The 24,249-nt window shown below is 38.9% G+C and overlaps 1 protein-coding gene across 4 annotated transcripts in view; it reads left to right on the top strand.

Moving 5' to 3' along the window:
* The window catches only part of LOC119176514 (neuralized-like protein 2), a 30,659-nt gene extending 12,958 nt beyond the window's left edge, over positions 1-17,701 (top strand). For all 4 annotated transcript variants that reach the window (XM_075877760.1, XM_075877761.1, XM_075877762.1 and 1 more), the window contains 3 exons: positions 3,795-3,951; positions 7,791-7,993; positions 9,463-17,701. In XM_075877760.1, the coding sequence (XP_075733875.1) occupies positions 3,795-3,951; positions 7,791-7,993; positions 9,463-9,593 (491 nt within the window). In that variant the 3' untranslated portion in view covers positions 9,594-17,701. The remainder of the gene's footprint in view (positions 1-3,794; positions 3,952-7,790; positions 7,994-9,462) is intronic.
* The last annotated feature ends 6,548 nt before the right edge of the window (positions 17,702-24,249 follow it).

The raw sequence follows: 24,249 nt of genomic DNA, 5'->3' as shown, positions 1-24,249 counted from the left end.
GTTCTGGCCAGGAAAAAAAAAACTAAGGGTGAATGTTGTGCCTCTGTGCTGCTCTGACCTTTTAGATAGCGTGCAAGCTTTGACAATCATGACTGCCTGTTGCAGCAAGCTTGTAGGACAGCTGGCTGTGAGCACAGTAGTGGCAGGCATCTTTGTCAAACATTACAAATACAGTTGTTTTTGCATTGTAAATTTGAGAACATTTTTTATTTTTAGTTAGAGGGGTGGTGCCATCATTTTTGTGGCTTGCGCGTTTTTTGCTGCAGCCATTTATTATAGCTCCAGGAAGCATGATACATGCATCAAAATTCATTTATTCTCGCTAAATAAATTAATATTGCCTTTTTTTTATGCGGACTATTTTTGGTTTTGGTTTCTGGGCACAGAATTAGGCTGTGACGTTGCAGTTTAACTTGGCCACGTGACCACACAAGGCTGTGACGCGTGTAAGGCGGATTATTGTCTGCTCTCGCTGGCTTTCATAATCATATAGTGGTTTTGGGATATTAAACCCCACATATCAATCAATCAGGGGGTGGCCATTTTCATAGTCACCTAGCTATGAGGGGGGGTTGTGCAAACATAGCCCTAAACATTGACATAATAAGAAGGGGGTGCCGCGACAGGAATGGGGCACAAAGTCAGCGATGAATCTTTGTTCCCCCTGGAGAGAAACCTGTGCATGCCTACGCTTCCTACAGATGTGGTGTGACATCACTGCAACTTTTGTTGGCCTTCCTAGAGAGCTACTACAGCTCTGGATGTGCTTGCGATGGGCTTCAGTCGGGAGAATGAGCATTTAGGTACACTTTGGAGGTGATTTAAAATATATTCTAAACGTTTGCTGTGTCCGACCGTTCATATGGAGTGTCCTAGCCTGCAGAGGAAACCCACAAGAGGCTTGTTTTAGCCTCGAAATTTGATGGCACCACCCCTTTAAGTGACATAAAAAAATAGATGTTCAATTCATTGTAAAAAGTGCGATGAAATGGAACAATGGAAAGGAAGATAAACTCAGACGTAAACTGACAACTGATTTTATTGAAGGTAGAAGCACAGATGTATGTAACCATGAAGGTGTGCTGGTGTATTGTTACAAGGAACAATGAAAATTATCAAACAGCAGGCTATCATACCAGGCATAAAAGAAATTTATGTTCTGCTTTTCTGTCATTGATATGTCAATGACACACTTGTGACCCACACTTCTGATAAAAGGGCCTCTAAAAATTCACAGGTGGTTTTTTGGTTACTTATGCCCATGATTTTCATACTATGGAAAAAGTGGGTCAAAGTTGGGGTCAGCAAAGCAGTGGTCAACAAGATGTCTGCCCTTCTTGTTAGCTAGATATTTTGTGTACTCTCTGAGATGGTCATTGATGCTATGCCCCATCTCACTAATGCATACTTTGCCACAGGACAGAGAGTCTCATATGCCGTGTTATTGGCATTCTCAACAAAGTGCTTTTAATGACTCTTTTCATAACTCACATTTTTCTGTAAACATAAATACAAGAGCTTTGAGGGCTGTCTTTCAGCATGTAGTTGACTGTAATGTGTGGATTCTGGCATTTATCTGTTACAGGGAACTTTGTTCTCACTGTATTTACTGAACTGATTTGATGCAGCTCTTTCATTCAGCTGTTGTCTTGTACAGGCGCTCATTGTCACAGCTTGACATGTCGCCAATCACTAGCTTTACAGCCACAATAGAGCAAAGATGATTAATGGTGTTAGAGAAAGTAAACCCCAAGGTCATCACTGACCAAATAGTTCATGTAAATGTGGGGCACCTCATAATGCAAGCTGATGACAGCATGGGCATAGCCAGTAATTTTTTGTGAGGGGGGAACAACCCCCCCCCCTCTTTTGCTTATGTTCAGGCAGAGTGATGAAAACGGGGCCCATCCTTGTGCTCTTGTCATCTATGTTTGCACTGAGTAGAAGCTTGCTTAAGGGTGTTCAGGCATGTGCATATATAGAGTGTTTCAAGAAGTGTGTCCAAAAAAATTTTAAAAAAATAAGGGAAATGCTGTATTTGCTTGCTGCCTTCATAATTACTTCTTTTTGTAGTGGCAAACATAATAAGATGTCCATTGCAGTGGTGTAGTGGTTACGGTGATCAGCTGCTGACCCGGAGGTCATGGTTTCAATCCTGGCTATAGGAATCGCATTTCGATGGAGGCAATTAAAGAACAGTGCGTATAAAAGAACACTGGATGGTCAAAATTTCTGGAGCCCAACCTTCACAGTGGCATGCCTCACAATCAGATTCAGAGTTTAACATGTAAAACCCCAAATGTCAATGTTTACGTATTAAGATGACTAAAGACATCAATTACAATAATAATAATGTGAATTAAGTAAATAACCTTGTAATTAGAGAAGTCTGGAGGTTGGGTCCTAGTGGAGAATGGAATCCCTTTTTATGAAGACCCATTCTAGAAGCAGCTGTAGGTGATTTGTGCAAAGTGGGGAAATTTCGCTGGTTGAACTTAAATGCCGTAAAGTATGATTGCGATACTCTTCCGAGGTGTTCATAATGGGTGATCATGGTAAAATTGACCACCAATCCTCTTTGCTTCGTGAGTGTGCAGGCTGCCCTTTGCACATTAGCCACACATAGGTTGAGTGCAGAAAAGCCAGTACAGTAGTTGTTGGGAATAGTGATGTCATTCTTGTCATCTGCTAGGGTGTAGTAGCTTCATTTTCATTTCATTAGTGAAATGGAGCAAATTTCATTATTCTGCAAAAACTACCCGAGGCCGCATTTCGGAAATGTGTCCATTTGACTTGGCAATGGAGTGGTAGTTACACAGGAGCTGTCCATTGGGTCCAAAAAAAAAAAACTCTGATCTTCTTGATTTTGAAAAAAATTTGAAAGCATTCATTTTTCAGGCTACTTGTTAAGCTGACCAACTTTTCTCCTTCATGGCTAGAATAAATGGGCATCAGATAATTGTATTTAAAGTATACAACAATCTGGAAACACTAATGAATGATGTAATCGATTTCCATCTGCAGTGTTGGCTGCATCAGAGCAACGGAGGCTTATATCAAAGACCATGCATATGTATATTTCAACAAGCCCCAGTAGTGATGCTAGTAGCTGTAGATATGTCATGGTCATCATTGCTAGTTTTGTTTTCACATGTGCATCTCGGCAGTCACCTGAGAAATTTTCTGACCGCATTCTCTGTTTTGTGCTGTCTTTATTGTGCAAAGGAATATGTTGCTGGCTTAGTGTGTGGCTTGATGAACCCATGAAATGCGGCTCATTTTCAAGGGAAAGTTTCTGCTTGAGCACTTCAGCAGCCGTTGGGGATACAAGGCACATGGTTGTAAAGTGTTTTCGAGCTAACAACATGCGCGGCATTGAACCATGCACTTTTGATGTCACAAAAGTCGTGCTAGGATGACCCTTCCACAAGTGTTGATGACAAGAGTATAAAGGCAGCAATTACAAGTTAACTTTATAGATGAGAATGCATGGCAAGCACTCAGTTTTTTGTGTATTTGTAAACGTTGGTCAGTCTAGTCTCCATTTAAAGGTTTAACGGAGCATAGTTGGGCAGTTACGTTATGGCCATTTATAAGTAGCAATGCAATAGAACTTGTGGAAGTTTGTTTGAGTAAGAACTCATAATACTCGTGAAGTTTTCTAATGAAGTGATGACTTAAAGATCTAGTATTCTTCTGGCAGCCTTTTCTAGGTATATGCTGACTGTGTCTAAAATTAGTAAAACGGATTTGTGTATTGAAGTGTGCTGTGGGACTCTGAATTTTCTGTACAGGCACTGGTGAGCACATCTACACAAGCAGGGGTGTTGTCCCTCGAAGCATGTTGCTTCCGACAAAGCGACCTAGGGTGCCTGTTGGTGGCGAGGACAGTGTTACAGACTTCTCTGGCGAAGGGACTTCCATCAGTTCTGGTCCTGGAAGTTGTGGAAAGTAAGTAGTTGTCATTTGGAATATTTCATGCTTACTCAGTGTAATCAACCTTCTGAGTATGCATCATATCATTAGTTGCAAATGGTGACTGGACATTCCTATTTAGGTGGAACACTAGTTCCACCATCCTATAGCTTACGAGTGTGTTTTTTTTTTCAATTATTTTTTCTAGTATCTGAGTCGTTCCAAAATGTTTACTGCATGATACTGAATTCAGTGTTCTCTTTTTGCACTGACGCCAAGGTGGTGCTAGGTGTCAGATGTCAAAGCAAAACACTGCCAGTATATGTGATGAACGTATGTGAAAGGCAGCAGCATGTGTGATCATACAGTGGCCCGGTTTGCATACCCTTGCAAGATTGGACTGGATGACACTTCTGCCAATAAAAATGTGATTTTTATTAGTCATGGAGTAGGCAAGCAAGCAGTTCCTCATGTTGAGATAGGAGTTATATGAACGCTACCAGCACATTCTTGGCATTGCCACTGGTGTCGTTCTGAGGTGCTGTATTAGGTGTTCATCTCAGTAATAACATCACCCTGCATGTGTATGTTCTATGTGTGAAGACAGCCTATGACAGCGGCTCAAGTGGAGAAGAAACATCATGAGGGGGTGAGCTGGACTTTTCTAGCAGGCACTCTGCTCTTTGCTCAGCCAGGTGCAGTTGTCCACACTTTATCTTGACAGGGATCAGTAAACGGCTTATACCTTCGTGTGTGCTATTGTACCTGATTGCTTTGCAATGGAGTGATAGGCAGCATGAACGTCATTTGGCTCATTTCAGTGGTTGTGCTTTTTTTTTCGCCATTGTTTCATTTAGTTATGACAGGTTTGAAGCTGAAGGAGTTAGTCCATAGCCTTACTTTGTATAATATTCCAGGTTGTTGCTATCTCATGCATTTATTTGTCTGTGCAGTCGCAGTCAAACTGTGGCTTTTTATTTGTTGTTGTAAGACTATCACTTATGGCTTGTATGTTTTCTCACACCAGCCTCTATGACCTTTTCAGCACATTGGCTGGTGAGCTGTAGCTAAGCTAAGGTGCACCGACCATGCAATCTTGTATGTGGTGGTGTAACAACATGGCATAATGCTGAAATGCAAGGTCAAATTTGCTTATCGGCTCACTTTTATCTCTGACCTTTCACTACCCTGCTTTGACATTCAAGTCACATTTTGTGTCCCCCTGAAAGAATTTTTTCTTTTTATTTTTGTAGGTTATATGAACAGGGGCACATAAGTCTAAAAAAAGCAATAAGAAATCACAAGACATCTTGGCATTGTGGCCATTTTGTTTTATAAATATAAGTTTTATAGTTACAGAACTTTTTAGCACTGTTTAATTACAAGGTGTGAACATACAGCTTTATTTCCCATTTGTACCTGTGCTTGTTATAAATAGGCTTTCAAGAGTTAAAGATTTTCCTAAGAAAAATTTTTTGTAAAGCATGTATATGTTTGCCAGTGATTTTCTTAAAATATCAGTCAAGCATTTGGGATTCACTCTTCATTGTCCGTGTCTCACACAAAATCGTCGACATAAACAAACAACCATAGATGATCAAGAATTATTGATTAACTTTGCTCTTCAAAGTCTTAAATAATAAACATTTTTCTATTTTAGAAGTAATTTATAAAATTTCAGAATATGCAGGGCTCTTGTCCTACAGTGCCTTTTGAAATGAAAAGCAGCTTTCACTTTTACATTTTGTTTGTGCTCTTTTAGAAGGGCTAAAAAAGGAAAACTTCAAGGGAGGACACTTGCAAAGGGTGACCCCCTTCATCTTGACACAAAGGGGTCAGGACCACCACCTCTTCCCCTTTGTTTCATGCCAGTGTATATGAACATTTAAAAGCCTTAGCATAACATTGTGGGCCTAACAGATGTCTCATTGCATGGTTCACCTATTGCAGATCTAGATATTTTTCTAATGGCAGGGGTCTGACATTGATATGTCAATTGATGATGATCATGATAATTATATGATGATGATCAATGGTAGTAGTAATAACATCAAATTTATTTTTGCTCTAGTGAGCATTTTAGTGACATAGGTCCAGCTCAGAACAAGGAATTGGTGAATTTTTCATGTGCAGTACGTAGACTGCATTGTGCAGTCACAACCTTCGATGTGGGTACGTGATCAGGATATGCCGACATCTCCTCTAAATGTACACATGCAGTGCAACATGTTGCTATTGAACCACTTTGTGCTGCCACCATTGGTTCAGTTCTTGATGCCTGCAGTGCCACCAAATCTTTTAAAAGGCCTTTGGCAAGAAATTTTGAAAAGATTTTGCCTCTTACCTATTGTAGCATTCAAAGTGAAGTAATGAAAGGTGAGCCTTGGTTTGTTCATATGTATGTTTGAAAGTATTTATTCTTGGGATATACTGTTCTTGGTAGGTGTTCAGGGGGTCGAAATCATAGCAGTCACAGAAAAGATACCTTTTGCTCACAACTTTTCCATTTGAGATAAGATTAGGTGAGGTGAAATCTTATGGCACTGTTCCACGTACAGTAATGTAGGAGTAACAGTGAAGTTATGGTGAGGCAAGAAGACAGGGTGCCTTCATGTTCGCTGTACTGTCCATACTATGCAGTCATCTTTTGCCTGTAAATTATTGTTTTGGTTGCATGCAGTTATGAATACTAGCCTATGTACTTTTTGGAAAGGTAGATAAGAAAAAATATCTAATTTTATGCTCTACATTACCATCACATTTCTTATGTCTTGTGGTAGATTTTACACATGTACTTTAGCTTTGTAGCTTTGGTAGTAGGGCCACACGCAATGTCGTTACCAGTTATAGCTTGGAGAATCTGATTACATATTTTAGACTGTTAGCTCATGTTTCTCATATAGGGCGATACTGGTAATGTGACAAACCATCATCTAATAAAATCCTGAGATTTTCAACACTTTTTAACACGATTTTTATTATTTTTTTAATGGGCCTTATTGATATTCAAGGACATGCATGGGTCTCCAATATTCTGTTCTTGGGCCTCAAATCTTGCTGAAGGTACATTTGTGAGTCTTGTAGAGGTGTAACAGTTCAGCTGTGCAGTTGAAGTGAAGAATAATGATGCCCTTAATATTTATAAATGCCACCACAGTGACTCAGTGTGCTTCTTTGCTGATTAGAAAGACGTAGGTTCGATCATGGCCATAGCGGTCACATTTCTGTACAGTGTTTATGCTAGAGATGTCCTGTGCTATATTTATTAGCGCATGATAGCCAATAGATAGACTGTGTGTCCAAGGGGTAGGGGCAACTTGCTGAAAGCCTTCACTATTTTAGGAAGGTGCCCATTTTCATTATTTACTTTCTACAAGACACCCCCCTCCATCAAAATTGTTGGGGAGGGAGGGGGGGTTGAGCACCTCAGTCCTCTTCCTGGCTATATACATGAATGCACTGTAAAGAACACCAAGGGTAGAAATTATCGAGAACCCTACACTATGGGGTGTCTCTCATAGCCTAAGTCTCTTTGGTAGCTTAAATTTCATTAACCAGCTAAAACCTCATGGATGCCTAGAACAATAGATTTTGTTACTGGTGTGTTTGCACACTACTGTTTTTTGCTTGCTTCATCTTGCGATGTAGCTGCTTGAGAAATGTGGCCTTATACTTGATTATTTAAGTTCTTATATTATAGAAGCTATGGAAGTAGTGCATTTGTATATGATCTGTCTATTGTTGTGAATATAAAAACATGCTGTTGATGCTGTCAGCAATGTATGGTTCACTCATTGTCTCACAGCAACAATGCTTGAGATGCGTTTACTCAACATTCTTTTCTATTTTTTCTATCATTATTGCTCCTGCTGCAGGTCAAGCATTCTTCCAACAGATGTCGGAAGTCGAATTGGTGTTATGTATGTGACTAGGGGTCAGTCAGCTGATATGCACTTCATCATCAATGGAGAAGACCAGTTGTACGCTACAGATATCCCTCACCAAGATGCTCCGCTGTATGCTGTTGTAGACGTCTATGGAACCACCAAGCACGTTCGCATTGTGCAGCTTTATGGTGGTAAGTTTTGGCTGTATTTTTTGTTGTTTGGAACTATGAGAAACATTCAAAAATAAAATGCCAGACAAGAATGTAGCTGAGCGTGGTACCTAACACATTCTCTTTATAAAAATAGTAGAGTGTCATGCTTTCGAGTTATATTGCATAAGTATTTATTTTTAGCAGCAATCGCAATGCTTCATTATTGGTGGCTCATGTGACATGTGATAGGTTGTGGACATAGTTTTCATTTCTCACGCAATATATGATTGCCAAGACATACTTCATTGTTTGCCCGATTTTAGCGTGCTGATGTTATCCATGCACACATTACTAGGTAGTATTGAAATATGTACGTATCCAGAACTGTATGTGTGGGGATTTGCTAAACTTATGGAACTGCCAGTTGTGCTGTCAATTAGTGATGATAATAGTGTAAAATCTAACTTCTTATGCTTCATTAGCAAAGGCCAACCTGCCCACCTTTACAGGTAGAAGTTTACTGAATCGCACTGTCACCACAGAGGGCAACTAAATGGTATAATTTGTGGTACATATGTTGGAATCTTATAGTTTTTGACATAGTAGAAGGTAAAGAATAAAATACCCCTTCCGCTTCCCACCCACAAAACTAGAATACTGGGTGAACCATTGCACAGTGTGCTTCAGATTCTTGTTGCTGTAGGTCTCAGAAAAGCTGCAAATTTTTCGTTCATTGATTATGTTTTTGTGGTCTTTGTTGTGCCTTTGTAAGCAGTTGAAATGCTTTCGATGGTTACTTCCTTTTCACTTTTAAAGTAAGACTAGTATTTAGACTACAATTTGGTATACATTGTAGCATAAGTTTAATCTAATAACTAAAAAAAAATTCCGTACGTTTGATGTTTTTGCTACATTTAGGGTATGACTACACTACATTCTTGGGGAAAAGAAAATCAAGATAAAATGCATTTGCAAATTTCTGTTTAAGTTACATAAAATATCAAGTATGTATTGCATACCTGGCTATCTTTGTTATAAGTTACAGGAAATGTGTAAGTTATTTATTGAGGTTGCATGAGAAAGGTGCAAGGAACATTTTGAGTGTAAGTTCAGCACTGCATTGTGTAAAACTTCATTCTACTCAATAGCTTGAAGTTCCCTCAACACAAATTTATGACGAAGGCTCCAGAGCCTTGGTCATGGTAGTAATGCACGGTAGTATGAGCACAGTGTAAAAGGCACAGTGTCTTTCTACCTGTATCCTTGTCTTTCATGCTGTGCATTTTTGTGTGTCTAAATTTCTTTTTGCATGTAGAATACCAAGCCATAAGTTGTTCTTCAACTCTGAGACAATTTTTCTTCCACTATCTTGTCAGTTTTCAGCTGATGATTGCACTGTTGTTAAACTCAATAAAGTAAAGAATAATGAAATCTCTGCAGCACATCTGGCAGTTTCTTTAAGTGTAAGCAGTGTGGTAAATGTGTTTCTAATTGCGGGCTGGCCACAGTGGTGGCATCTTTACAGAGTGCGTGCCGTGATGCCATTCTTCAGCACATATCGAGCTGTGCTGTGCGGACTTTGCCACTTCCACGCAAGCTCAAAGAGTACCTGTGTTATCACTCATCACGTCCACAGTAAGCACTTTGCAGAGACTGCAACTGAAGACAACTACTTCTCATTCGCAATGATAAAAAAAAATTCTCGATAATTTCAGAGCTTCTCAAACATGTTGTTGTTGTTATTGTTGTTTTAGGTAGGATTGAGCCTATGCAATTCTTGTCATGAAGGCTTTCTCTCTTGTGTGCCATGCGATTTGGTCATCTTTTGTTATATGTGTATTATTGAATTGTTTCACATTGTTATGAAGTCTGTTTTTTATCTTCAACCTAATAAAGCCTTGGACTGTGCACAGTTACTAGTTTTTGTTTTCTACGGTTGCACTTTGGTTTTGAGGTATCTTTATTATAATAGTCTGTCAGACTTTTTGAGGTGGTTGTAGCTAAAATAAAAGCAATCATCAACTCATCAATTTTGTTAGCATTTCTGGTCCGTGAACCTGCACTATGACCGTTTCAGCCGTGTTTGTATGTGTGGGCACCCTCAAGTCAAAATTTTCCCACATTGTGACCAGTGATTGTTGTGCAGAGTATTCTGCAGCATACTTAGTAAGCCTGTTGTATTTTCATATGCACTGCATTACCTGATAGCTTAGCACCTGTTGCTAAGCATGTGTATAATGGAATTTTTCCGCTGTAAACCCTTGTAGGGGCAATACACGAGGTGTGTTTATCCCTCATTTTATCTCTAATCATGCTTTGTAGGCATTTTTAGCAAACTGAATGTTAAATGTTGCTCAGTACTGTACTGAGGATTAATTTTCTCTATCTATTACTGAATACAGTGAAATGTATGCAGTAAAAGGCTTACAGTGATAAATTTTATGTAGAAATATTGTTGAATTTTATAGTTACTTGTAGTAGGGGGGGGGGTCATTTCTGACTAAACGTCCTAGTAATTCTGGTAGGCATACTAAATGTACTATTACAAAAGAATTGTGCAGATTTATCGCATTAAAGACAATGAATTGGTGGAATATTTCAGAGATACAAATTCGTTTGTCATGTGGCAGCCTTCCAAATTTTGCAGAATGTTGTCCGAGTGATTCTTAACGGAAAATTTATTCTAAGAGTATTGTTTTTCATTTCAATGCTATTTACATAATAAACAAAGGCATTTTTTCTGGGTATTCAAATATAAATGTTATCACTACAATTTTTCTGCCATATATGCCTAAAAAATATGGGCAAAATCGTCTGTTTGTATTTTTCCTGTTACATTATTGCATTATATATGAATATCTGAGTAATCAACACTTACTCTGCGAAAGGTATATTTTGTGTTAAAAATATTTTCACACCACTACAGTTTATAAATTTTATGAGGAAAAATTATGAATTTAAGGGAATTTTTATTTTTGTCCACACTGAGATGAAATTTACATCTCTTGGTGCTCTATTATAAATTAACTTTATGCCTCAATCGAAACAAATAAAAAGTTTTTATATGGAAAGTTTTATCATTATCCTTTTTTGTTTCAAGGAAGAATATACTTTTTTTAATTTTCTCGAAAATAATTTTTTCCCTTAAAACAAAAACTTATGATGATAAAACCTTCCATATAAGAAAACTTTTTATTTATTTTTTCGATTAAGGTTTTATAAGGGAGCACCAAAAGGCATAAATTGCGTGTCGTTGCGAACTAAAATGAAGATTTTCTCAAATTCATAATTTTTCCTCATGAAATTTATGAACTAGAATGGTGTGAAAATGTTTTTAACGTGAAATATACCTTTCACAGAGTAGTATTGATTACTCAGATATTCATACATAGTACAATAATTCAAAAGGAAAAACACAAACATAGAAAATTTTCCAAAATATCTGGAGGTGCATAGTATACCAGAAAAATTACAGTAATATAATTGAGATTAAAATTTCATGCATAAATGCTTTTGTTTAATATGTAAACCAAATTTGGTACTGAAACAAAAAATGATACTCTAAGAATAGATTTCTTGTCAAGCATCACTCGGACACATTCTGTGAAATTTGAAAGGCTCCCACATGACAAAAATTTTTTCTCTCCGAAATATTCTAGCTATTCACTGTCTTCAACACGCTAAATCAGTACAATTTTTTTAGAATACATTTGAGATAGTTACCAGAATGGCATGGAATGACCTAATAGAGAAATAAGTTTCAAAAATGCTGTGACAGTAGTATATTATAGTCTTGTGTCTTACTCATTTTTGATGATTGTAGAATCATCTGTATTCAGATTCAAATAGTTGCATTTGTTATAAGCAATAGAAAAGTTTTTATAAAATTTCAATGAATTTAGTATATACGATGCTTATCCGCATGTCCGCATGTCCACGCTGAAATACTATTTCTTTCACTGTTCCCTCCCTTCCCCCGGCCCTTTTTTTTTACACTTGCCATGTTCACTCCTGACCCTGGATAAGAAATTGTTGCCTAAAACTGTTGCCCTGCATAAATGAAAGGCTTTAGTGTGTGTTTGTTTTTCATATAAAATCACAGCATTTAAGTGGTATCTTGGTTGTTATTCTGACCTGCTTGCTGAAATGTGCCAACATAGATTAAACTTGTAGATTCACAGTGTGTTGGAGTCTTCGTGTGCCAATGCTAACCAACAATATTTATGCTTATTATGTTTATTTATGTGTATGTCTAATCCACAGAGGCTAATGATTGTGATTGTTCCAACTCTTAAGTATGTAGCTTCTTTACACTTGAGAGGTTCCATGCTGCAATAGTCTTGCACAGGGCACATTACTTCAGCTTTTTATAGTGCCATGTGCCATTTAAGTGCTGTGGCATGTAGGGTGCCTAATAATGGGCACCACGTAAACTAACCCGAGATTGCTTGATTAGAGTTTGCAATATTTCTGTACGTCTTCTCTGTAGCTTCTTTGAAAGCATCAAGCTTGTAGGCTTGCTATTTTAATTCTTCAAGGCTGAGGTGTTCACTTGAGCAGAGATGCAAATGAATGTCCTGCAACTTAATGCCATAGTGTAGCCTCACTTTCCACATGTAGCAGATGCGGTCATGAACATGCCAAAAACATTTTGCATTGTAGATTTGGCGTGGCAGCAGTACAAACGGGCTGTCCAAAACATATCACCTGGCATAAAGGATCTTATATTTTAAGTCTGTAAGCTCATTTCTGTCATAAGACCAGTGTTGGTGATATTATTCTTACTTGTGAAATGGTAACATTATGTTATTAAAAATGACCTATTTATTAAACTCAGGCCAATATATTCCTAACAACAAATTATATGATGTGTATTGTGTCACTTGTGTTTGTCCACATAAAACTGAGAGCCATACGGGACATCCTAAAACAATAACTTTAATGCCAAGTATTGGTACGATACCACTACCATTTGTTCAGCTCATCTTTGCGAAGCTAAAGGGATGCGAAGTTGCTGTGGCCTTGAAGCAAAAGGTCACAGCAACTTTTAAAAAGCATTAGGTGATTTCTTATATTTTAAAAGACAAGAAAATTAAGGGACGATGCATTGCCCCGCCGCGGTGGTCTAGTGGCTAAGGTACTCGGCTGCTGACCCGCAGGGCGCGGGTTCGAATCCCGGCTGCGGCGGCTGCATTTCCGATGGAGGCGGAAATGTTGTAGGCCTGTGTGCTCAGATTTGGGTGCACGTTAAAGAACCCCAGGTGGTCAAAATTTCCGGAGCCCTCCACTACAACGTCTCTCATAATCATATCGTGGTTTTGGGACGTTAAACCCCACAAATCAATCAATCAAGGGACGATGCATTCTACCGAAAACGAGGAAACCGCAAATGGACATGGAGGAGCCCTAATGGCGAAAATAAGAACGAAATAGACTTTGTAATGAGTGCACACCCAGGCATCGGGCAGGATGTGGAAGTCGTTGGCAAGGTACGATGCAGTGACCATAGAATGGTACGGTCTCGAATTCGCCTAGACTTGAGAAAGGAACGACAGAAACTAATACGCAAGAAGCCAATCAATGAGCTAGCACTGAGAGGGAAAGTACAGGAGTTCAGAGTCTCGCTTCAGAACAGGTACTCGGCTCTTAGTGAGGAAACCAACCTTAGCGTAGATACAATGAATGATAATCTGACGAGTATCATTACGGAGTGTGCAGTGGAAGTTGGAGGCAGGGTAGTTAGACAGGACACTGGCAAGCTTTCCCAGGAAACGAAGAATCTCATTAAGAAGCGTCAAATCATGAAAGTCTCAAGTACAACAGACAAAATAGAACTGGCAGAGCTTTCGAAGTTGATTAATAGACGTAAAGTATGCGATGTAAGAAGGTATAACATGGAGAGAATTGAACACGCTCTGAAAAACGGAGGAAGCGTCAAAGCAGTGAAGAGGAAACTTAGGATAGGCAAAAGTCGGATGTATGCACTGAGGGACAAAGAAGGCAAAATAACTACCAATATGGATAGGATAGTTAAAATAGCGGAGGAGTTTTACAGAGATCTGTACAGTAGCCTAGACAACCACGACCTTAATACTATAAGAACTAGCAGTAACCCAGATGACACCCCACCAGTAATGATAGAAGAAGTCAGAAAAGCTTTGGAGAGCATGCAAAGAGGCAAAGCTGCTGGTGAGGATCAGGTAACATCAGATCTGCTGAAAGATGGAGGACAGATTGTGTTACAAAAACTAGCCACCCTGTTTACGAGCTGTCTCCTGACGGGAAGGGTACCAGAGTCTTGGAAGAACGCTAACATCATCTTAATACATAAGAAAGGAGATGACAAGGACTTGAAGAATTACAGGCCGATCAGCTTGCTCTCTGTAGTATACAAGCTATTTACAAAGGTAATTGCTAACAGAGTAAAGAAAACATTAGAATTCAATCAACCAAAGGAACAAGCAGGATTTCGAACAGGCTATTCAACAATTGACCACAGTCATACTATCAATCAGGTACTAGAGAAATGCTCAGAGTATAACCAACCACTATACATAGCCTTCATATAGATTACGAGAAGGCGTTTGATTCAGCAGAAATATCAGCCGTCATGCAGACACTGCGGAATCAGGGTGTAAGGCAGGGGGACACAATCTTCCCAATGCTGTTTACCGCGTGCTTACAGGAGGTTTTCAGAAGCCTAGGATGGGAACAGCTAGGAATAAGAGTTAATGGAGAGTACCTTAGTAACCTGCGCTTCGCCGATGACATTGCATTGCTGAGTAACTCAGGGGACGAATTGCAACTCATGATTACGGAGTTAGACAAGGAGAGCAGGAAGGTGGGTCTTAAAATGAATCTGCAGAAAACTAAAGTAATGTACAACAACCTCGGAAAAGAGCAGTGTTCGAGATAGGTAATAGTGCACTTCAAGTTGTAAAAGACTATGTCTATTTAGGCCAGGTCATAACCGCGGAGCCGAACCACGAGATTGAAGTAACTAGAAGAATAAGAATGGGGTGGAGCACATTTGGCAAGCACTCTCAAATTATGACAGGTAAATTGCCACTATCCCTCAAGAGAAAGGTATATAACAGCTGTATCTTGCCGGTACTTAGCTACGGAGCAGAAACCTGGAGATTTACAAAGAGGGTTCAGCTTAAATTGAGGACGACGCAGCGAGCAATGGAAAGAAAAATGGTAGGTGTAACCTTAAGAGACAAGAAGAGAGCAGAGTGGATTAGGGAAGAAACGGGGGTTAAGGATGTCATAGCTGAAATCAAGAAGAAGAAATGGACATGGGCCGGGCATGTAGCGCATAGACAGGATAACCGCTGATTGTTAAGGGTAACTAACTGGATTCCCAGAGAAGGCAAGCGGGCTAGGGGGAGACAGAAGGTTAGGTGGGCAGATGAGATTAAGACGTTTGCGGGTATAAATTGGCAGCAGCAAGCACAGGACCGGGTTAACTGGCGGAACATGGGAGAGGCCTTTGTCCTGCAGTGGACGTAGTCAGGCTGATGATGATGATGATTGTAATTGACTATTATAAAATGCCGAGCAAGCAAACCCCATACAGTGAAGGATGATCCGACCAGATTTGGGAGGGGGGTGCTTGCTCTAATGGGGGGTGTTTGCTTGGCATTTTACGGTATAAGTATTCAAATATCTTCAAATGTGGTCTACTTACACTGTACTGATATGTCTGGGAAATCAGTAATAATGTTTGTAATCAATCAACAGTTATTACATTATGATAATACCTTTTAATACTCTGCATTTCTTCAGGAAGTTAATGACAATACTAGTTTAGTTTTATCTACAAGAAAAAAAAAGCTTGCTCCATGTTAGCTGGCACACCTAGAATTTATGATGCTTTTTTTGTTGCATTTCAGGGGATACTAAAATTTTGGCCGTTGAAAACCTCTTCTGTAGGAAAACTGGTCATAATGTAAAACGATTTCCACCAATCAGGTGGCATAAATATGGGCTAGTGTTGTCTTACAATTATCATTGGTGCACATTTCCATGCAAAGCCTTATACTTACTTTCATTGGAATAAGTGGTTGATATGTGGGGTTTAACATCCCAAAACCATCATATGATTATGAGAGATGCCATAGTGGAGAGCTCCGGAAATTTCGACCACATGGGGTTCTTTAACGGGCACCCAAATCTGAGCACATGGGCCTACAACCTTTCCACCTCCACCGGAAATGCAGCCGTTGCAGCCGGGATTCGATCCCGCGACCTGCGGGTCAGCAGCCGAGTACCTTAGCCACTAGACCACTGCGGCGGGGCCATTGGAATAAGTGTGGGAATTGATTGATCATGACGGAAAGTGGTACGATAGCTTGTCATTTACCAGAACGAAAAATAGAACTCACTTTCATCAGCATGTGTTACTCCCTTATGGGCTACTTTGTTACATTGTTAATTATATTGCTGTAATAAAACCAAGCCACTTGACAAGGCACACTGTTTAGACACCACACCTTTAAGAGGTCGGTAAAAAGTGCAGAGCACCCCTGGAACTGCTGCAATGAGGTATCAAAAGCTGACTGTTGTCAGTATGCACTGATCTGTAGGTAACACATGTACCCCAGCAGATATAGCATGCTGTTGAGACTGGCTTAATTTTACAGTAATTTTTGTTTGCAGACCCAAAGTAAAGTTAGCATGATGTGCTTGTGCTTTGTTTATGCATTGACCCTCCTCAGTTTCCAATACATGCATTTCAAGATATGCATTCGTAAAAAAAAAATTGAATTGTTGCTGCGTCATAACTATCCAAATTCAGCGTCGTGTGCATTATCTGAAAACAAGATGTAATTTATTCCATAAGAGAAGAATATAATTTTTTTAAATATATGTTTTAGGCATGCCTTGTGTTTCTTGAAATACAAATTTATCTTTTAATTTACTTATTGCATGTGTGATGAGATGCCTGGCAAAACTGGATTCTCTGATTAACGCATTATCGGGGCACACATTTTAAGCGTATTCATGCATGTTCATTTGTCACAGTATGGTAGTGTAGTGGTCTGCCAAAGGCTTTTTAGTCATCAAACAAAACTTCACCATGTCACTGCAGTTTGTATTTCGAATGTGTCTTATAGTAATTTTAGAGGTGTAATGTAGCAATGAAGTGCAGATGGGAGTGGCTCCCGCGGCAGCAGCAGAACTGGCTGTTTAGTAAACTTAGGTTGGGCCCCTCAAAGATAATTTTAAAGGTGCCTGCTGGCAGTCACCTTGGTTCAGTGATCTTGGGTGGTCGCCGAGATCATCATAAAGAACCCGGACTAGGATTCTCTTGCACATGCTTCGGTTATATATGTTGTCACATGGTCATGACGTCGACAAAGGTAGCAGACTGTATGTCGAAGATCAAACTGCTTATTTGGCCAAACTTGTGACTGCGATACACATTGCCACTGATAGTGGCGAACAGAGTGTCAGCTGTCGATGAACTGACAAGCGGTGAAGCTCGTTGGCATTTATACATGTGCCATCGGTATTCCGGCCTTATCTCTGGTCGTCATGTAAGCTCTAGATTAAGCTCGCATGTTCGCGTCTTGCGTGTGCTCTTAACAGAACGATCTACAACAATTGCGAACCTTCTCGAACAATGAGGCACAGTTTGTGTTGAGCATTCCTGACCAGGCTTTGTCGGTGAAAAGTGAATCAAACAGAAGTGAAAAAAAGAAATGCACGTTGCAATATTCAATAAAATGTTTTCTCTCTCTTTCCGCTGCGTTATTTGGGTTCTTAGCCATTGTGTCTACGCCTTAATGAGAGTATAATACTAGAATGCTTGTTTAAAAAGTTTTGTGTGCACTTCAAAGAACCGCCAGTCGGCATAATTAATTTGCAGTCAACAGCTACTGTGTCTCCATAACACCTGTCTCCCTTTGTGTGTTAAAATTTTCCAATCACAGTTTTAAAAGTGTAGAGATTTAGTTTTGTGGCACAACTCTTTTAGATCACTGTCATGCAAATATATTTAGCCATTCTAGAGCTGCCATTCGTGCTTTCAGTGTTGAAGCTATGTGTAAAGAGACCAAAAACATACTTGGTGAGGAGTCACTTACAACCCATACCTTCGCATGGTTCCTGGCTCATATGGGAAACATGGACAGATAGATTATCAATCTCAATGAGTTGGCCCACTCTAGGGCGCAAGGGTTAGCTGTCCGTGGTCATAGAGGACCTTTGGGTCGACCTGGATATTTGGTAAACATGGATTCGCTAACTAAATACAATTATATTACCTAGCATTTCGCTATGGATAGAAGAAACTTTCCACCTCCACATAAGAAGCTAAATAGAGCGCAGACTCTGACATTGCGGCTACTTCAAACAGAAATGTACCATAACCCTGTCTTTCTCCACTAGCTATATTCTGAGGTTTATTTAACTAACTCTTGTACAAAATGTGGTGGTTTAGCCACCTTACACAACATGCTCTAGGAGTGCCCTTCAGTATGCGGCATCGATAGAGTATCACCCAGCAAGTGGGAATCCGCCCTGTGGAGTCCGAACATGACATCACAACTTTGGGCTGTCCAGAGGGGCCCACGATGCGGCGGTAGGTCTCGGCCTTACTGTCCCGTTGTGGGAGTTGCCTGCAGACTTTCAGAATAATGTTCTTCCAAACCAAATAACTTATTTCTGTCTTAAAGTAGGAAATTGTACACACATTTATCCTGTGGCCTAGTATCATTCCTAGATGAGTCTTTCTATTTTTGGAACTAGCAGTAAAAGGCAAGTTCTTTCAGATAAGTGCGGCAAGTTGTGCAGGTTGGTAAAGGTGCATAACTTCAAATGGGTAGCGGATAAGACATGAATAAAAAAAGGTATGAACCTAGTGAGTCTCCATTTTTTGTATCCGTGTCTTACCCACTACCCATTTGAAGCTATATTTTCTTTTGGTGTAGATTCCAAGGATGTATTAAACTGAAAATTGTTTGTTACCAATGTTGATGTCCTAGTAGGATAAGCAGCATTTTTCTGCGTACTGTATGTGTAGTACTCGCAGAAAAAGACTAGCAGAAGTCCCTGTCCCACGCAGTACTCGCTAGTGGTAATCTTTTTATGCAGCGACTGTGCATATTAGAAAAATAGTGCTTGAACATGTTCACTTTTGTTGGCTGGTTAAGTGGAAAGCTGCTAAGTTCATGGCCGTGCTTATAGTTCTCAAAATGGTGCTTATAGTTCTCAAAATAATGCCTTAGCCTTTTTTTTTTCATTTGAGCTAATATGTAATATGTATTGATCATGGTAACTATTATAGTCCCTTGCTGACCATTTTGCTAGCATGGAAGTTTATTTACCTTTTTTCTTTTATTCTCAGTTCTCTGAGCATTCTAATTCTGATTTTTTATGAACACATCACATGTACTTAGATTTAACATTCCTAAGTAGTGTGCTGTTGAGAATTTTACTAGTCATTAGCTTAAAGTTAATAGTAACAAGGTGCACGTGCGTTTCACAGCAATTCACTTTGGACTAACATATTTACACAGCACAGGACTACGAGTAGTTATGATGTACCTAACTACTCATAGTCTTATGCTGTACAAATGTGTTGATTCCCAATCACCAACTAGCCCAAGCATCTGTCATATCACTTTGGACCAAATGTATCGAATGTCATGCAGTTGCACTGTTGCATTAACTTGTTTTCTGACTGTAATATATGCCAGCATATGTAGTACTACATGCTGTTTTTTTAACTGTCGCTTTTACAAATAGAACTATGAAAAAATGGAGGAAGATTGCCATACTTCATATAGTAAATATATTGCATTTTTTCGCATGCATTATCATATGCATAAGGAGTGCTTCATCTCTGTATACAAATGCAGCCAATGCTGGGACGTGGGTAATGGAAATGAAATATAGTTAGGCTAGAGGAATTCGCGTGATCAGAGTGATTGAATCGGTACAAAGGGCAGTTGAAGTACTGCAAACTTCAACAGCCCTTTGTGTGTAGCCTGAGATATTTTTGCAGTGTCCATAAATGTGCCTATTGGGGGGCAAAATTCTCTTGTGGTGATATATGTAAATTGGCATTTTTTAATGTAAGAAACGTATAGAATAATCATTGTATACTTCCAGTTGTTATGTTTGCAATTGAAACTTGAAGGATAACAATAGAACTGGAAAACTCAAAGGCCATGCAGCATGCAATGGAACAGAGAGTGATTGAAGTGACGTTAAGGAGATCAGAAAATGTCAAAATGGGTAAGGATGGGATAGCTGATATTCTAGTTGACATGAAGCAAAAAAGTGGACTGGGGTCATGACCACATAATCCTTAGGACAAACAGCCAGCGGTCAGTTAGACCAACAGAATAGATACCAAATAATGTGAAACACAACCATGAATGAGTTAGATGGGATTGGTGAAATTAAAAAGTTTACAGGGACAAACTGGGATCACTTTGTAGAAAATAGCGTATACTGGAGAGAAGAGGCCATTGTCCTGCAGGGGACATAAAATAGGCTGACAATGAGGATAGTGTTACAACTTGTAATTAAATTTTGGGATAAATCATAAATACTAAGTTTAGAATATCAGTTCACGTCAATTTTATTTTAGCATTATCGATTTAATACATTAGTCTATCTCGCTGATCTTACAGGCTCTTGTAATTTCACATATTTCAGTGGCAGCTTTCTGATACATTGTTGAATGCTATGATAAAAAGATCTTGAGCGATCAGTGTCATGCACCATGAGAAATGTATGAAACCTTTTTTTTTTTGCCTGATTTGGCAATATTCATCACTTGTAAAGCCACAGAAAAATAGAGCTCCAGCAAATTTTCCTCTCGTGAGTTTTACATTTCTCTAACAACACAAAATGCACACTTTGGTTAACTTGGCCATATAACTATTAATTGCCAGCAGGAGTGATGAAACGGGAGCTTCTGTCTATTCACTTTCTTCTCCGAAATTCACTGTTTTAATGACAGCTGAAGCACTGGTACATGTGCAGCAGTGCACATTGTTTCAATTATACTGTATGACTAAAGTCAGTCAGCGCTCAGTTTTTTGTGCAGTAAGTTTCATTTACTCAACAGCATTTAAGCAGCATATGTACTATAGCCATGGAAAAAAAATATGGTGTGCATTTAAGGCTAACTAATGTATACACTGGTTTTGACATTTAAAGATAACGTGAAATCTATGTGTTTTTTTTTATTACTTTTCTATCAAAATTCTTACCGACCTGATGAATGAGGGATTAAATTATAAGTAATATTTATTTGGCATGTTACTTCAAAATGTGTTTTGTCAATTTCATTCATTGAGGGTAGTAATTGTGAGAAATAATTTGTAACATGTAAAGGTTTCCCTCATTCAAAGGTACTTGTTTATAGACTGACCTTTTACAGAAAGAATCTTTTACTTTTGGACAAAGCTTGTTAAAACATGTGAAGGCTCTGGGATCACTTTGATGTGCACAACTAAGGCAGCTTGCCTATGGAGAAATGCTGCTTGAGTACGCGAGGGTTTATAATTTTTAGCCACTGACAAACACATTGCTTCAAAGTCTTAAGTTATGAAGAAAGTAAGGAAGCTCGTGTTTGCTGTAAGAAGTTTAAACCAATGGATATTTGTGATATCAGGCCTTCCCATCATTGAATGGGTCTCTCTATTGCCATTTTTATATGCCACTAAATTGGCATGTATGTATTTTTTTTCTTTGTCTTTGAGTGGTTAAGTTACAAGAAGCAAAGCATATGTTTGTGAATTAAGCAGTTTTTACCCTTAATATTTTTTTTAGTTAAACTTAATTTTTTCTTATATGCTTCCTAAAATGCTCCTTTCAATTTTGATGGAAGCATTTCAAATACCTTCTTACATCCAGATTAAAGAATGATGAACTGTACTCCCCTGTGTTATCACACTTTCAGTTGCAGCAATGTAGTCTTTGTACATGTAAAACAATGAGACAAAGATACCTGAATGTGATCATTTTTCTAGTCGTGAAGCCAATTAAAAAAAAATCGCAGCATATCCATGGAGTGTATGATGATGAGTGGGATGAAGGGCTGGAGGGTTTCATCAGCAAACCAAGAACCATCCGCAAATATCACCCACTACATCATCAAAGACGTGAAAAAAACTATATATTTATACAAGAAATTTAATATTGGTAAGTGGTAGCTATACGTCGCCTCTGTTTGCCCTTGATTATAACGGCTTTATGGTCAGTGAAATAGTGGATTGGTGATGGGGCGTAGTGGGATGTTTGCAAGGATGAAGTAGTAGGCAGTTTGCAAAGGTGGAACCATAGGCGGTCACGTACAAACAAAAGATGGACACAGTCAGACAATCTATGGTTCTTTAACGCACATCTAGATACAAGTAGTACATGAACATCTTGCATTTCATATTGACTATTTCTCAACAGTATTTGCTTTATGGTCGGTGAAGTGGTGGATTGGTGATGGGGCGTAGTGGGATGTTTGCAAAGACGAAGTGGTGGGCAGTTTGCAAAGATGGAACTATAGGCGGTTACGTACAAACAAGGAATAGACAGACCCATGCCTTTAGGAGCTTCGCCCCTAAAAGAACACGGGAAAAAAAAAGAAGCACCGTGAGAACACTGTAGCTGTATTTGGCAAAAAAATCATTTATTGTGAGCCACTCTTTTTTCTTGATGTGTGCTCAAGAAACCATTGAGCAAAGCATTAGTTTGAGCTAGTTGGTGATCATAGCTATTAGTTTTTTAGTGAAGAATATGTGGCAGAGACACAGAATGCAAGGATGCTAACGAAACATGTTTCAAAATGTGCCAGTGTTTACCAAGTGAACTTACTGCACTGATTTTGATTGAAAGAAAAAGAGAAGAAAGGAGGATTAAATAAAAGAAAATAACAATTCTATGATGTGTATTTTGGCATCAACAAGCTGTGCATGGCATATGATAGAATTGTCATCACCACTGCCATTTGTGCCACCATTCAGTCAGTGCATTCAGGAGATTCTAAACAGCAGATGTCAAAGGGGTGCCAAACCCCACTTTATGGCTTCAAAGAAAACTTTGCCTAGGTCAAGCTAAAAATTTGGTAGCTTATGCTCTATGCCCTCAGTACCCCTAGCATAACTGACTGAAACAGATGCTGTGGAAATTTAGGTCATGAATGCCGCTTGTTACAAATATGTGTTCTGCTGATAATATACATAAAACTTAGCAGCATAATTTGGTGCTCATTGCTGCTTTCAATTTACGTAATATTTTGCTGAAAGATTATATTCCTGTTTTGTACGAAGCCCCCAAAGTTTCTTGTTACACATTGGTCCAGGGTTTTCTTCATTACTGTTATGTGTGTTGGAGCTCGGGTACGAAGCTCTCGGTCTTGCCACAACACAGTAACTGACATTAAATTTGTGTAGCATGTAAACATACTTGCACTTTAATTAATTGAAATGTTTCAGTCATGTAGTGACCATATAAGTCTTGAAGTGAATGATAAAGCTGACAAATGATCTCATGATAAACTTGTAAGTGAAACCTCTCCAGTACCACCCCATTCCATGGCTTTTACAACCGACCTACATTGAGATATCAGCTCAGCTGACACAATCTTTACTTTTTCAGTGCCAAAAAAACTGCAGCACATATAAGGCATGCACATAAAGTGGAACTGGTTATTTTTTTGTTGGTTGTCGCACTCATTTGCATTGTAAGATCATGAGAAAAAATGAGTTGCAATGAGCGCCCTCCTGATATGAACTGTGAACTCGTGTATTGCACAATCAAAAACTTAGGTTTTCTAAGCATAAAGACCACAGAACTAACCAGTTGAGGTAGGATTATCCATCTAGGACTTATCTCTAAGTCAAAACAGAAACAGGTTTGGCCATAGAAATATATGGGCACTTTCAGAGACCTTCATTTGGGACTACACAGGTTTCTTGCTGTAAATTTTTTATTTAGAAATTTTAAACCACTTCATGTAAAAAATGTACATAGGTGTGTTAAATGTGAACACTTAACAGGTTCTTGTTTCTCAAGATGTTGTTTTTTGCTTGACAGTTCATGTAAGAAGGTCTTTGTGCCATAATAATGGAAATGCAAAGTTATAAATCCTCTAAACAATTTTTTCACTAGCAAACTAATCACTAAGTTTTCCTTTTTTGCATGCATAAAACTTGTTATAGCACTTAGAACAGTAAGCATTGTATATAAAGTGTCCTTGGTATCGCCCATACTCGATGGTTGATTGTTAGGAATATACATATATATTGAATAAATGCAAATTGAAGAAATATGAATAA

Source organism: Rhipicephalus microplus, chromosome X, assembly GCF_043290135.1.
Source record: "Rhipicephalus microplus isolate Deutch F79 chromosome X, USDA_Rmic, whole genome shotgun sequence".
In the NCBI taxonomy this organism is placed as follows: Eukaryota; Metazoa; Arthropoda; class Arachnida; order Ixodida; family Ixodidae; genus Rhipicephalus; species Rhipicephalus microplus.
The sequence above is the reverse complement of the archived record's forward strand: the minus strand, read 5'-3'. Positions and strand labels throughout refer to the sequence as shown.